General features: G+C 31.0%; 5 protein-coding genes across 5 annotated transcripts; 2 read left to right on the plus strand and 3 right to left on the minus strand.

The window, feature by feature from the left end:
- Positions 1-487: 487 nt before the first annotated feature.
- Positions 488-2,098, plus strand: LOC108745997 (ribosomal L1 domain-containing protein CG13096-like). The gene is given in 5 exon segments (XM_018482456.1): positions 488-549; positions 723-1,066; positions 1,261-1,694; positions 1,697-1,822; positions 1,893-2,098. Coding segments are annotated over 5 exon segments (1,131 nt in total). The 5' UTR covers positions 488-528.
- Positions 2,099-2,797: 699 nt separating this feature from the next.
- Positions 2,798-4,528, minus strand: LOC108746000 (ankyrin repeat domain-containing protein 40-like). Its single transcript, XM_018482458.1, has 3 exons — positions 4,282-4,528; positions 3,459-3,763; positions 2,798-3,213 (listed from the first exon to the last, which is right to left on the minus strand). Exons 1-3 carry the CDS (start codon positions 4,398-4,400, stop codon positions 2,867-2,869), a joined length of 771 nt encoding a protein of 256 aa, XP_018337960.1. The 5' UTR covers positions 4,401-4,528; the 3' UTR covers positions 2,798-2,866.
- Positions 4,529-5,165: 637 nt separating this feature from the next.
- On the plus strand, positions 5,166-7,910 carry LOC108745945 (UV excision repair protein RAD23 homolog B). The gene is made up of 6 exons (XM_018482374.1): positions 5,166-5,446; positions 5,527-5,599; positions 5,873-6,026; positions 6,231-6,401; positions 6,476-6,807; positions 6,918-7,910. The coding sequence occupies exons 1-6, from the start codon at positions 5,381-5,383 to the stop codon at positions 7,202-7,204; spliced, it is 1,083 nt and encodes a 360-aa protein (XP_018337876.1). The 5' UTR covers positions 5,166-5,380; the 3' UTR covers positions 7,205-7,910.
- Positions 7,911-9,555: 1,645 nt separating this feature from the next.
- Positions 9,556-10,262, minus strand: LOC108746008 (dolichol-phosphate mannosyltransferase subunit 3). Its single transcript, XM_018482472.1, has 3 exons — positions 10,191-10,262; positions 9,726-9,947; positions 9,556-9,647 (listed from the first exon to the last, which is right to left on the minus strand). Exons 2-3 carry the CDS (start codon positions 9,945-9,947, stop codon positions 9,570-9,572), a joined length of 300 nt encoding a protein of 99 aa, XP_018337974.1. The 5' UTR covers positions 10,191-10,262; the 3' UTR covers positions 9,556-9,569.
- Positions 10,263-10,555: 293 nt separating this feature from the next.
- On the minus strand, positions 10,556-12,377 carry LOC108745987 (39S ribosomal protein L16, mitochondrial). Its single transcript, XM_018482443.1, has 6 exons — positions 12,220-12,377; positions 12,071-12,139; positions 11,827-11,984; positions 11,463-11,594; positions 11,275-11,385; positions 10,556-10,776 (listed from the first exon to the last, which is right to left on the minus strand). Exons 1-6 carry the CDS (start codon positions 12,260-12,262, stop codon positions 10,561-10,563), a joined length of 729 nt encoding a protein of 242 aa, XP_018337945.1. The 5' UTR covers positions 12,263-12,377; the 3' UTR covers positions 10,556-10,560.
- Positions 12,378-13,701: the final 1,324 nt, after the last annotated feature.

Consider the following 13,701-nt stretch of genomic DNA (forward strand, 5'->3'; position numbering starts at 1 on the left):
TCATTTAACGCTGCGACTTCAAAATTTTAGTCGCTAATGTAAGATAGCTTCTTCAGTCATAGAATATAAGTTTAGTTTTCGCGCTTTATCACTGGCGGCGTTCCGATCAACCCGCCATTACCACACACGTGCCTTGCGATTGGCCCGTCGACAATACCCTTTCGGGATTGGTTGAATTAATAGTGGGCAGAAGAGGAGAGAGTCTTAGCGATTCCTTTGTAAAAGATGTAGTTACAAGACTTGAAATAAACAAGTTATACACTGAATCGTGTTGCTGCCTTATACTAGCAATAAAAAGCAAGCGTATACAAGAAGCTTTCATTAGCGAATTCGCGAATGAATTAAGAAGTTTGGTTCAAGCGAATAGCAGCAGAGAGAATTCACTGGCGAATTAATGACGTCACTAAACGCGGCTTCTAACGAATAAAAGTCGCCCTGTGTAAATCACGCTTAATTTCTTTCTGTGCGATTAAACATCATGGCTGAATTAGTCAAAGCGGTTGGACTACCAGCTTTTCATTGATTTGTATGTATATAACTGACAATAAGGTATTTTACTTTTTTAAATTTTTATTAAGACTATTTTTTTCTCGTAACATAATTGAATAAATAAATTCTTGTCTAATTACCATAATAATTAAATGATGCAATAATGTTGAGCACGACGGTACTGATATGCTAACGACTGCGTTTATAATTATCATATGATCGCGATCAAACAGAAGGATAAAAAAGAAAACAGAAATATTGCGTCAACTGTACAGAGCAGATCATTCAAGTATAGACAATACATACGGAAAATGAAACGAGAGAATTCAAATTCGCAAGTGAAAACGCGAAAGCGGAAACGGACGAGTTCTGAAACAGAGACGATAGAGTTGTCAAAGGAATTTAATTTTAAGGATCTATCGAATAAACATATTCTAGAATGCATTTCTGCGATTTTTCATATGACTCAAGAACAGTTAAAAAAGACGAACAATCTTCTCGCTGAGGAGGCTCGGCCAATATTTATACAAGTGACTAGCGTCAGAGTGCCAGAGATGCCTCGTAGACAAATGAGAATGTAAGTGAATTTATGGATCTTAAAAGATTTTATTTTCTTTTTATTAAAATTACATGATTATATATTGTAATTACCAATGGATCCTTATGAGATATTCTGAGATTATAAATCTTGTAATGACGATACCTTATGTATAATAAAAATTGTTGTGTTTTTGTCAAACTTTTAATTAAAATTTATATTTTTCTTTATAGATTGTTGCCATACTCAATAGTGGCTCCGAATGATGAAGTAGCTTTATTCATTTGTGATTTAGAGAAAGGGAGAAGAAAGGATTATGAACCAACGGTGGAACATTATAAAAATTTATTAGATAAGCATGGATGCACTCATGTGAATGAGATAATACCTATAAATCGTGTGAAAACTGAATTCGATCAATTTGAATTGAAGAAAAAGCTTTTATCCAGTTATGATCACTTTCTTGTTGATGGTCGTATTGCTGGCCATATGTCTCATTTATTAGGAAAAATCTTTTCTAAAAGACGAAAGCTACCAACTTCAGTCAGAATGGAAAGCAAGGACTTGAAGCACGAGATTGATTATGCATTGAGAAAAACCAGTATGCAGCTTCATTCCCATGGCGATACTCATTTGATGCAAGTAGGCAATACATGTGTGAAAAAAAAGTTTTGAAAAATGTATTGGCCGTTTGTGAAGAATTGTCTAAAAACTATCCTAGTGGTTGGACAAACATACGAGCGCTCCGATTGAAAGGCACAAACAGTCTAGCATTGCCTTTTTATATGACGTTAAGTAAGTTGAAATATAAATTTAATTTATTGACAACATAGATTGTTTCTTTAAATAAATTTATAAATTTCAGAGAATAAAAACACTGTTGATCCAAATACAATTGCGGTACAGCCAAAGAGACCTAAAGCTTACCGTGATGTAGAAGGAGAGCTTTCAACATTCATAAGTAATACCACAGTCACGGTTAAACCTGAAGGCATACTCATTCTCAAAAAGGAACGGACCAACGAGAACAAATCAAGTAAAAAAATCACAAAGAAAAAAGCTGAAAATTGAACGGAAATTTCAATAAAAAGGAAATTCTGTTGTTACTTTGTATTTTTAAAAATCTTGTAAAAAATTAAGAAATCACAAAAATTTTCTGAATACATAATATTATATGTTATTTAAGTTTAATATTAATTTAATCAACATTAAATATCACAAATATTTTTATCGTCTAGATCAAATATTGTATTTAAGATAATAATAATTAGATAAACATGTAACACTACTGTGGCGACTCACCACCAGAGATCCAACGCAATTCGCGAAAGCACCGCAGTCACGCAAAGTTCCTTTAAATAGGATAACAATCTAAATTGATTCCTGAAAATCCTTTTTAAAAGTTTTTAGAAAGCTAACTAAATTTGATTCTCAGAATTTTAAATAAAGTAAAATTAAACAAAAAATAAAAATAGCATAAAAACAGTTCCTATTCATAAAATTTAAAAAAGCCAGAGCTACATTTAATAATTTCTAAAGTAGTATAGTGAATGGCTACATATTATAAACAAATTTCGTTATTTCTTTATTAAAAAGAGATTCAATTTATAGTAGCTATCTGAAAATTTGAAGAAAAAATTTTTTGTATATTTTATTAAAAAGCTCAAAGAATTAAATATTATGCTAATTACGTTAGAGGATATTATCTCTTGGATATCATTATTTGATTAATAAAGGCAGTTTATTGCTTAACAAATAATTTCTTTTTTATTAATATACTAGATTATATGTGCAAATACTTAAAACTGTGAGGAACAGTTTCCTTCCTAATACTAATAGTCAATACAAAATAGTCTGATCCTTCTTAGATATACTCTGATATCCATTAGCAGGTAATGTTGGCAAACTGTTGGCGACACCATTAGAATTTTGCATGCTCTTGTACACATTTGTCGCATCTATGACCACTTCGATCTCTTGAAAGTTTTGAAGTCTCTGAATATCCTTGTCTCTCCTCAGTCTAGTATTGGGCAACTTTCGTAGTTTCTGGATTTGATGCGAATTGACATCTAGCTCCTTGCAACACAGACACAACAGAGCCTGATATGTTAACTCGCTTCGTGGTAATTCTACTTCTATGAAATCTGAATCCGCTGTATTGGCAATCCGAATTTTCAATACCAGTTCTAAAAATATATTAAAATACAAGTTTATATATATATATGCTATAGCAGCTATATAGTATGTAATAGACTATATATAGTTCCTTTCAAAACAATTTTGTTTCAATTTATTTTAAACTGAATCAATATAAATATAACAACTATATTTTTCAATAATAATGATAATATTATAAAAGAAATCATGATTTATTTTTTCTGACATTTAGAATGTCAAGTAACTAAAGAAAATGTATCAATTTATATCGAACCGTCTTGAAATGCTGAGATGAGTCTGCTTTTGTCATATATGTTATTTCTGGCTTTTGAAGAATTTGCAGTAGCGCGCAAAAAATCTGGTGGAGCGTACGCGGATGGAGCTGAACGTAACGATGTGTCATACACAATTCGCTCGATGTCATCGTTTGTGCTTAGAAGATATAAAATTTGTTGGTTGCTACAAACAGATGCTGGGATTTCGCCTATCTCAGATCTTATATTTTTATCGGCACCATTTTTCAAGAGTAAAACAGCGATGTCTAAATATCCCTCTTTACATGCCCAATGTAGTGCAGTCCTTGAGAAACAGGAATGAATAATATGATGTTATAAATACTTTAATATGTAACTCTATAACAGTTAGATTATTTCTTCTGTTACTAATATTATAGTATATATAAAATTCATGTATTTTTATAGTTAAATGTATTATGAATAATATCTTATAGTATTAGTAACAGAATTCTTTTAAGCATAATGAATGACATAGGTCAAAAACTTTTAACGATTTAAGATTAGTGTCATCCTTGAGTCTCAGCATCACATACTACAATAAAACAATTAATTGAAAAGTAGACATGATTACTGTCACATTTTAATTAAAGCCAAAAGTATTCAGCCCTGAACAACTCTAATCTAACTTTTACATTAGAATCCATTTTTATCTCAAGCAATAGAATGTAAGTTATTCCATTTAATGAGTACAAGCGAGAATGAATTGTACAGGATTAAAAAAAAATTCAGAAATATGTAAATATATTATTATGAAAAGCTCTGTCTGTGAAGCTATGAAAGCAAAGCTGAAATGACAAGTACCATCCGCTGACAGGCTCACGCGCGTTAATGTCAACACCTAGAGTCAAGAGATCTTGGACGGCTTCGGTGTCACCGAGGCAGACCCTTTCCCTTAAACGCTCTTCGAGTACTCTTTCCATTTTGCAACGATTTACATGCACCGCGCTATGATATGTCACATATTTGTAATATTACAGACGAGCGAGGCAGCTCAAAGATGGAGCACCAAACGTACGGTAAGCATAAATATAGGCCATGTTCTGAGACTTTGAAAATCTATAGTTCCCGTTACATATATTATAAGGTAAGTATAGACTTTCGTACTGGCAGTGTATAGAAACATTGAAACACATCCAGTCTGAAATTGTTGCTAGCAGTCCATATTATATAGTCAAAGAAAAGAACAGGATTATTCTTTATTCCAAGCTATTGAACTTCTTACAAGGCTCATCTTTTTTTTTTTCATATTGAAAATAAAAAAAAATAAAAGATGAATCCTATCCGAGGAATATTATTTTCATACTAGCGATATATACAAACATCGGAACACATACAATTTGAAGTTACTGCTAACAGTCCATATTATATAATAAAAAAAAAAAGAATAGGATTATTTTTTATCTCAGACTATTGAACTTCTTATAAGGTTCATCTTTCTTTTTTTTTTTTCATATTAAAGATAAAAGGACAAAAGATAAATCGTACAAGAACATCGAAAACATCCTCTATGAAGAATATTATTATTATTATTTATTTATTCATTCGATAAAATTTTCCTCGGAGATAAAATTGGTCTGAATGTAGTTTAGGACAGAATTCTCTTATTGGCTATCGCATCGTCAGATCAGATGTACTCCGTGTGAATGCAGCATAATATTGTTCTAAACGGACCAGCGGTTGGTAGTGTAGTCGTTACTAGATCTTTCATTATCATATGTTTTCCGCACACTGTCGCAAGTGTTACATTCATACACCTGCGAGCTGTTTAAGGCAGTGCAGACTCATCGCCGAAAAAAAATCTCTACTCCAAAACACCGTTTTATTCTTATCGTGGAGGACTACGCGGGGTTAATTTTGCGATTGCTTGACGTACGTTGCGCGAGCTCACCACCCCGGCAATATGATTATAACGCTGAAAAACTTACAGCAGCAAACCTTCACGATAGAGATCGACTCGTCGCAAACTGTAAGTAAAATTTGGCAAGATTTAGCGACGGAGCCGACTTTTTCGAGCGATTAACGATTCAGATATTTGCCTGTTATCAGGTCAAAGATCTCAAGGAAAAGATCGAAACGCAGAAAGGCTTCCCTGCCGAACATCAAAAGTTGATATACGCTGGTAAGGATTTACAGCATCAAATAACCTAATACATCGGGAACGTTATCCAACCGCCCGGCGTGCTCGTCAACACAGCTGGGAGAAAATCCGCGTTAGAATAATATACTGACTATTGTGTGGCCCGTATATGTTTAAATATAGTTCCCTCGGGATAGGAATGATCTTGCAGAAACGTTCATAGGTTATGTTTCCGTCTCGCACACGTTGGGGTCTGTGATGAATTTTTTTTTTTTTTTTACTTTTGTTATTGTAACGATGTGCAAACACTTGCAGGGAAAATATTAGCGGACGAGCAGCCTTTAGCAGAATATAATATCGATGAGAAGAAATTTATAGTTGTTATGGTAACAAAGCCTAAAACTGGTGCTACACCTAAAACAAGCGAAGAACAGCGCACAGAGGGTGATAAGAAGGAGGAATCTACTAGGTAACTTAAGGATTGCGATATTTTGCGTAAAGCGTGATAAATATGCCGTTTGTTGTAAAAATATTTATTATATCAAACATTAATTACAACAAATATAATTATTTGCCAAATATTATTGAGGGAACAAACTGTTTGTTTCTTTTTTCAGATTATATGTAGAATAGAAATCACTTTACTTCATGTTTCTTTATCTTTCTGTTGTAGCTCAGCAACTACACAACCTAGTTCGAACCCTAATGTTCAGGATACTACACGAGCAGCTAGTAATGTGCAAGAGCAACCCGTAGCAGCCGCTCCAGCGGCTGGTCAAGCAGAAAGTGCCTTGCTAATGGGAGAGGATTATAATACTATGGTAAACAACATTATGGATATGGGGTACGTACGGAGAAAAATGACATGCTAAACGGGAATTATTAGTATTTATATGATAATCTTATCGTTTGAATTAGGTATGAACGTGAGCAGGTCGTACAGGCGCTGCGCGCGAGTTTTAACAACCCTGATAGAGCTGTCGAGTATCTTATAACAGGTATACCAGCGCAACTCTTCGAGGATCCACCTGAAGATCCGCCGGAAGCTCAAGAACAACTTCAGGATCAAAGTCAAGATCCATTGGCCTTTTTACGTTTGCAGCCACAATTTCAACAAATGCGTCAAGTCATTCAACAGAATCCACAGCTGCTGAACAATCTTCTTCAGCAAATCGGTTCCACTAATCCTGCCCTTTTACAGCTTATTTCTCAAAATCAGGAAGCATTTGTACGCATGCTTAATGAACCTGGTTAGTCTAGTGTATGCTTAAAACATCGTCGTTATTGTAATTGAAAATAACAGTGGATAATTATATAATATTAATAATATATATAATTTGTCGTGCCTTTTGTCATGTAGTGGAACCTACTACGGGAACGGGGGCGCGAGTTTTACCATCTGGAGGAGGCGTAGGACCCGCGGCTGCAGCTACTGCAGGAGGCGCTGTGAATGGTGGACCTGGCGCGGGTGCAGCAACGGGCGTAGGATCCGGTTTAATACAGATAACACCACAAGACAGAGAAGCTATTGAAAGGTTGAAGGCGTTAGGTTTTCCAGAACATTTAGTCGTACAAGCATATTTCGCCTGTGAAAAGAACGAAAATCTCGCTGCTAACTTCCTACTTTCGCAAAACCTTGACGACTGAATCGCTCATCTTGATTTTGCGGTGTTTCGAATAAAGAACGGGACTGACAGAGGGTGGATGATCGCACCATTATCATTTTTACCTTACAATAATCATCTTTATTTTGTATATAGATATATACAATATCTATGCTATTTTATTTGTTGTGTAGATAAAATCCTGGTGTGTTTGGTAAGCGATTGAATTTAAAGATAGGCGCATACCATAACATTACATATATGTCGACTCTTTTAAGCATTGTTTCATATTTTTAAAAAACATTTCATTCAATATCTAACACATGTTTATGAGAGAAAGAATTGTTGCTTACAGCAGATGATGTTATAAAATCCATCCTTACAGCCTACAAGTGCTCTAAGATCTTATATTTCTTTAATATATATATGGAGCAATATAATTGCATTTTTATATGAGAAAGCCTTACGAGCCTTACTCTGCAGAAGAATACCTTGCAGTAGTTATATATTGAGGGTTGGGCATATATAAATTGAAGATGTGTTCACTCTCGCGTTAAGGTATGTTTTATACATATCTAAATGTTTGCATGTAGGTATAATAAGTGCATTTTGTATATTTCTCGGCTTTCTGATATAAAAATTATAGAACGCATCTGTTTGGGTATGTGTACTTGCATATATTCGTATTAATGTATGTATGTACAAAGAGATTTCTATTTTGAAATAATAATACCGGTAAACTAATTTAAATATTAAAAAGCTCTCTTATGATACACACATGTTACAATTAAATAGTAAATTGTAATAGTTTGTCATAAAATAAGTAAGTTGCCATATACACACACACACATATACACAGGGTGTCTCACAATAACTAAATTTCTTCTTAAAGACATATTCTTGAGGTAATTTTGAGACGAAAATCCTAATACAAAAATATCGAGAATAGTTTTTGAATTATAATTGATTAAAGATAATGTGTAATTCGAAAACTATTATAATCTCCATATTTTGGTATTAGGATTTTCATCTTACAATGTTCAAAAGAATCTAAAAATAATAATAGAGGCTCTAAAAGTAAAATGGTTTTTTACTTATAAGCATTTAAAGTTAGCTTAAATTCAAAAGTTATTGTAGCCTTGACATTTTTGAATTAGAATTTTTATCTCCAAATTATCTCAAGAATATGTCCTTATAAGAAAAAATTTGATAGTTGTGAGACACCCTATATATATATGTATATATAAAATCTTAATCTATTTGGAGCTTAATTATGATTTAAATATAACATTACATTTTTGCTAATGTGATGTTTTTTGCTTATCAAATCATTCATAATTCAATGAGACAATTTAGCTACTAGGTATTTATTAAATAATCTTGAATAAAAAACCCTTGAATACATTGTTACACATATAATATTGGAATTTTATTAAAGCTCGATTATGAAACAAAATATACTATTTCAAATATGACATGCCTGATGATATCTTTCTTTTTTTACAGCATAAAACAATTAATCTTTTTTTAAACACAAAGAATAATTCAATTTATGTATCACATAATAACATACATACGTATATACGCATTTATGCATGTTACATAAGTAGGAAATTCTTAATTCTTAAATTTGTACCATACACAGTTACTTATTAATATCATTGAAACAATAATAAATATTGAAAAATTTTCATCGCTCTTACATATATTTAATGCAAAATTAATATAAGGAATTATTCGTTGGAGAGTTATAGTAACAATGCATAAAATTCCAATCTGTTTGTTATGCTGACGAATTTTATCCCTCCTTTTTTTATAAAAATAGAGAAATTATTAATAGAAAAGAACTGCTGTTAAAAACAGAACACATTCTCTGTTGTGTGCTCAACACACTTGTAATACATAGTATAAATGAATAAATTACGATTTCCACAAAACCCGTTATATTACTACTAATAACTTTATAGAAGATTTGAGCACATGCACTTTGTTCTCCAATGTTGTAAAGACTGCTATACATAGATATCTAAATGTAAAAACATAATTATGACACCTAAAAATATATGTACCTATATTCTCTAAAAAATGCAATAATGTTAACATAAGGTATTTTATTAGTCGAGATGTTTATACTTTTATAATTAAAAAGCTTCACATACAGTAGCCTTTTTATGCATCAATATAAAAAATTATACAAATAACCACGAATATTATAAATTTGTTGTTAAAAAATTCAAATTTGATTCATAAGCAAAATTTTGTTTGATAGTCTAAATCAGTTTTACATTATGCATAAAACTATATAAAACTTCAAGAAATTTATATCAAAATTTATATACAAAATCATATATGTACAAATTAGAAAAGTAATATTTTATATATTTTACATTATACTATTTACAAAAGTTTTATGAAGTTGAAGAAACATCAGTCCCTTGTAATATTATACCTTTGCTCTGAAGATCCTTCTTAGCTTCTTCTATTTGCTAAAAGAAAAAGCAACAGTATTAGATAACAATATATTACATGTACAACTATGCCTTCTAAAAAAAAAGATAACTAACTCGTTGAAGTTCAATGGCTGCGCTTTCACAGTTATTAAAAGTGAGTACCCTGAACAAGACAACAGCAATTGCATATAATCCAAAGAGAAATAAGGAGATAATTGGAAGGAAAAGTATAATTTCACGCCATTCTTTGACAAGAACAGAGTTGCTTGTAATTGTAGCAAACCACACGCCAAAGATTACAGTTGCACAAGATAGCCATTCTAGTAATTTTGTCATCTGTAAAAAAAGATTTGTGTTATTTTCCAGTTATTTATCATTTTTATCAAAATTGAATAAAATGCTTAGTAAAGAACAATATTTGACTTTTTAACCATGTATGAAAATAGGTTTTGGAGATAACGTGCATATCCATAAATTTCATATTATAATATACATATATGATAAAAAATCTCGTATTTTACTGGAGTTTTTGTGTCATCATCAAATATTATTAAAATATTAACATGTGTTTATACGTACTTTCTTAGTCTTAACCTCAAAAACCTAATAGATACAAAAATAATCGAAAGGAATGTGTGTGATGTCACATGTGTAAATTGTGAGATGAAAGCTACAAACATTAAGCCCGTATTGGACTATGCGTCGAGATTTGCAACTGCCAACCAATCAGAATGAAGAAATATTTGCCTTGATTACGCAAGTTCTGTAAGTCTACGTTTTACGTTCGCGAATCTCCTTATTCATGAAAACTGGACAATAACTTTATTCTAGAATCTAGATCATTTTCATTTTTTTGTATATTTGGATAATCTTAATTATGTCGAGGGATAATTTATGATTTCAAAAAGGAAAAATACAAACATATTTTCTTCAAATATATTTTTGTTATTTACAAATATTTATTAAACCATAATTTATCAAATGGTGATAACCATTTTTGGCAACCAAGCATGTTATTCTGAACCATGTATTTCCAAGTCCAAAGCTGCTGATTGTTTTCTTCCAACCATTTCTCTTTAGCTGCATTTTTATCTAGAATTTGTTGACTGACAGCTATGGCTTTGAACGGTAGTTGATTTGCTATTTGGTTTAATACTTTCTTTACCTAAAAAAAATTTTATGTTTCAGTATATTTCCATTTTATTTACATTTTCCATTTAGAAGTCCTTTCTAATATCTCGTGTCCTACTTAACTGCTTGTACTGCTGTACATGGTGCAAAATAAGCAAAAATTTGCAATTTTAACACAAAAATTTAAATTCACGGAACTTGATGAAATATCAGGAAATCAAAAAGAATGCATTACTTAAAATTACAATTTTTCAAAATCCCAGGAATAGCGATTTCAAAAAATTCGGGAGTTTGAATCATGAAGATTTATTGAAATCAAATTCATATATAAAATCAATATATTGTATTATTTTTCGATGCCCTATTAATGGTAAAAAAATTTTGAAAATCAACAAAATATTGTAGAACAAAATTGTGCTATTTAAAATTTCAAGAATTTTCTAAAGATATCTTTAAGATATATTTTAGCCTCACAGGCTGTCTGGACAAGTTATTTTTAAAAATGTTAAAAAACAGTACATTATCAAGATACCTCAAAATATTCACAATGGCCACCAACTTCCATAATGACTCGTCCTGCTTTAATAGGAGTAACATAATGGTCAATAGCACCTTTACCTCCACCCATACGATGCCCTTGTCCCTAAAACATAATTATTATAGTAAGAAAGTATTTCTTTAGTATTGTCCATATTGTACGATTCATTATAATTGTTAAACCTTTTTTGTAACTGGTTGCCATGGTGGATCCACACGCCAAATTGCAAACATCCTTTGTTGATCGAGTTTTCTACCAATTGTTAAACGTATCATCTCAAAATGACCATGTTTCAATCTACCTCCTCCTGTAGCCTATGATTTAAGAAAATGATAATACATTTCTAAGATTTTTCTTATCACTAAGAATAAATAAGAACTGTCTATGAATACTGTCCTAAAAATAGTATAAGAATTTGTTTCTATTTTTATTAATATTTTAATAAAATGCTAACTCTGGTTTATATTTTAAACTGTATTTAAGACGGTCTTAAATATAAGAATCTACTATAATACTGACTTAAATGTATCAAAAATACAGACTTACAATGATACCAAATTGTCTGTACATAAGGAAATTATGTATTTGTTCTGGACCCCGCATGTATCTTAGTCGCTTTTGCATTTTGGGAGCACGCATTCCTGGTGGAAACTGTGGAACTCTATCCACTACCTTGAGTTTTGCTCGATCCGGAAATTCAATATCTAATGACAATATATTAAATATAATATTAAATTAGTTTCTTCAACATTTATAATAATATTTACATATAATTGTGTGATATACTTACCGCCAAATTTTATTGGCAGAGGAAAGGTCTTTAAACCAGCTACTGGTGTTATAGATACAGATTGCCATGCTGTAAAAATGTCACAATGTGAAAAATACCGAAAAAATTCAGAGAGATATTTTTAACTGTATCATATTGAAAACACTTACTGGAAAGTAAAAAACGTGCCACATTCTTGGAAGCTTGTAACATTTTAAGGTTAAAAACATATATCTTTTTAGTTTATAGCTATATGAATCACTGATTCAAAGCAAAGAAATAATTTTTTCTTGAATTTTTTCTTTCAATTTTTCCTTTAATTATCTCATAAAACAATATTTGCAAGCAAGTAAACAAATATAAACATTTTTTCGTATCCTTTAATTTGTCGAATAGGTTTATACTTCTTTGTATACTAATTAAATCATTAAATCTATTTACTTGCAATTGTTGTACTTAGAATCTTTGTTTTCTCTCTCTTAAATGTCTAAATATATTTATCTCATTATATAATTGCAAAAAATTTGGCGATTTCAAGCAATGTGAACAATGAGCAACAGTGAGTTCTTTAGCCTGTCGATAACTATGTAAATTATATTAATAAAACTGTATATTGACAATTGATAAAAGGGAATCCTAAGATAGATGCTTTCCATTTAATGAGTCGAGATAAATGTCGTTCTATCCTTCTTGATATTCAGAGAATGACAAAGATAAAAATTTACTATCACCAGAGAGAAACCTAGAGAAACCTGAGAAAGGCCATGTCGGTTTTTTTCCTGTTAATCATCCAAATCGTCCGTACACTACCACTAGTACATCTAGTTTCAATTTGAGAACTACGTGACTACATACATTTTCTGACACTATCGATAAAATTGTATAGTCGAAAATAAATGTGGTTCGTCTCTGTATTAAATCCTCAGAACAGAAGTGTGCCGACTATCCATAGGAAGGATAGTTTAATGGGTCCTTGAATGAAACAATTTTAATTTCGCATCTTCTACATACATAAATAAAAGTTGTTAAATTTTAATAAATGAAATTAAAAATTAATTTAAAACAAACAAGTTAATTTAGTTAATTTTGTCTTATAATATCTTATAAAATTATGAAGTTATATGTTTCTTTATGCAAGATTTTAGCTCGTTTTTAACAAACATAATTACTAGTATGTATCAAAGTCTCTATATATAATTACTTAGAAACTTATTTTATATTTTTTATTTTAAATAATTCATATGTTACTTTGTCGAGCTGTATAATCGGCTCATACGTAAGTTTAAAGAATTTCTGAAACACAGAATAATTTGCAGTAATAATAGTATTATTACTTAAATTAATTTATTAATTGAAAAATTAAATAATGATTATCAAGATATTTAGTACTTTTAGCCAAAGCTGTATTTAGCACAAATTGTTTCACGATATTAATAAAATTTGCATGTATCTTTATATAAAAGAATATATGTATTAGGTGTACAAAAAAGTTCTGAGCTTTTTTTTGTAAAATTCAATCTTTATTTAAAAACAAACGAAAAAATATTAATTGCTGCGTAACGCCAAGCTGTTCTGCAAGCTCCTTTTCAGTTTGCGCAGAGTTTATATCCAGCAGTGCTTGCAATTCGTCCGTTTCAATCTTTTCAGGGCGT

This window comes from Trachymyrmex septentrionalis, unplaced genomic scaffold, assembly GCF_001594115.1.
Source record: "Trachymyrmex septentrionalis isolate Tsep2-gDNA-1 unplaced genomic scaffold, Tsep1.0 scaffold16, whole genome shotgun sequence".
NCBI classification, from domain to species: domain Eukaryota; kingdom Metazoa; phylum Arthropoda; class Insecta; order Hymenoptera; family Formicidae; genus Trachymyrmex; species Trachymyrmex septentrionalis.

Excerpts from the sequence above, each read along its gene's own strand:
- LOC108746000 (XM_018482458.1), bottom strand. The coding sequence starts at position 4,400 with ATGGAAAGAGTACTCGAAGAGCGTTTAAGGGAAAGGGTCTGCCTCGGT. Across the intron at positions 3,764-4,281 it reads CGTGAGCCTGTCAGCGGATG|GACTGCACTACATTGGGCAT; the intron begins GTACTTGTCATT and ends CTGTTTCTCAAG. Across the intron at positions 3,214-3,458 it reads CATCTCAGCATTTCAAGACG|AACTGGTATTGAAAATTCGG; the intron begins GTTCGATATAAA and ends ATATATTTTTAG.
- LOC108745945 (XM_018482374.1), top strand. The coding sequence starts at position 5,381 with ATGATTATAACGCTGAAAAACTTACAGCAGCAAACCTTCACGATAGAG. Across the intron at positions 6,027-6,230 it reads AAGAAGGAGGAATCTACTAG|CTCAGCAACTACACAACCTA; the intron begins GTAACTTAAGGA and ends TTTCTGTTGTAG. Across the intron at positions 6,402-6,475 it reads AACAACATTATGGATATGGG|GTATGAACGTGAGCAGGTCG; the intron begins GTACGTACGGAG and ends CGTTTGAATTAG.
- LOC108746008 (XM_018482472.1), bottom strand. The coding sequence starts at position 9,947 with ATGACAAAATTACTAGAATGGCTATCTTGTGCAACTGTAATCTTTGGC. Across the intron at positions 9,648-9,725 it reads CAGCCATTGAACTTCAACGA|CAAATAGAAGAAGCTAAGAA; the intron begins GTTAGTTATCTT and ends TTTTTCTTTTAG.
- LOC108745987 (XM_018482443.1), bottom strand. The coding sequence starts at position 12,262 with ATGTTACAAGCTTCCAAGAATGTGGCACGTTTTTTACTTTCCA. Across the intron at positions 11,985-12,070 it reads TCTGCCAATAAAATTTGGCG|ATATTGAATTTCCGGATCGA; the intron begins GTAAGTATATCA and ends TATTGTCATTAG. Across the intron at positions 11,595-11,826 it reads ACAGACAATTTGGTATCATT|GCTACAGGAGGAGGTAGATT; the intron begins GTAAGTCTGTAT and ends CTTAAATCATAG.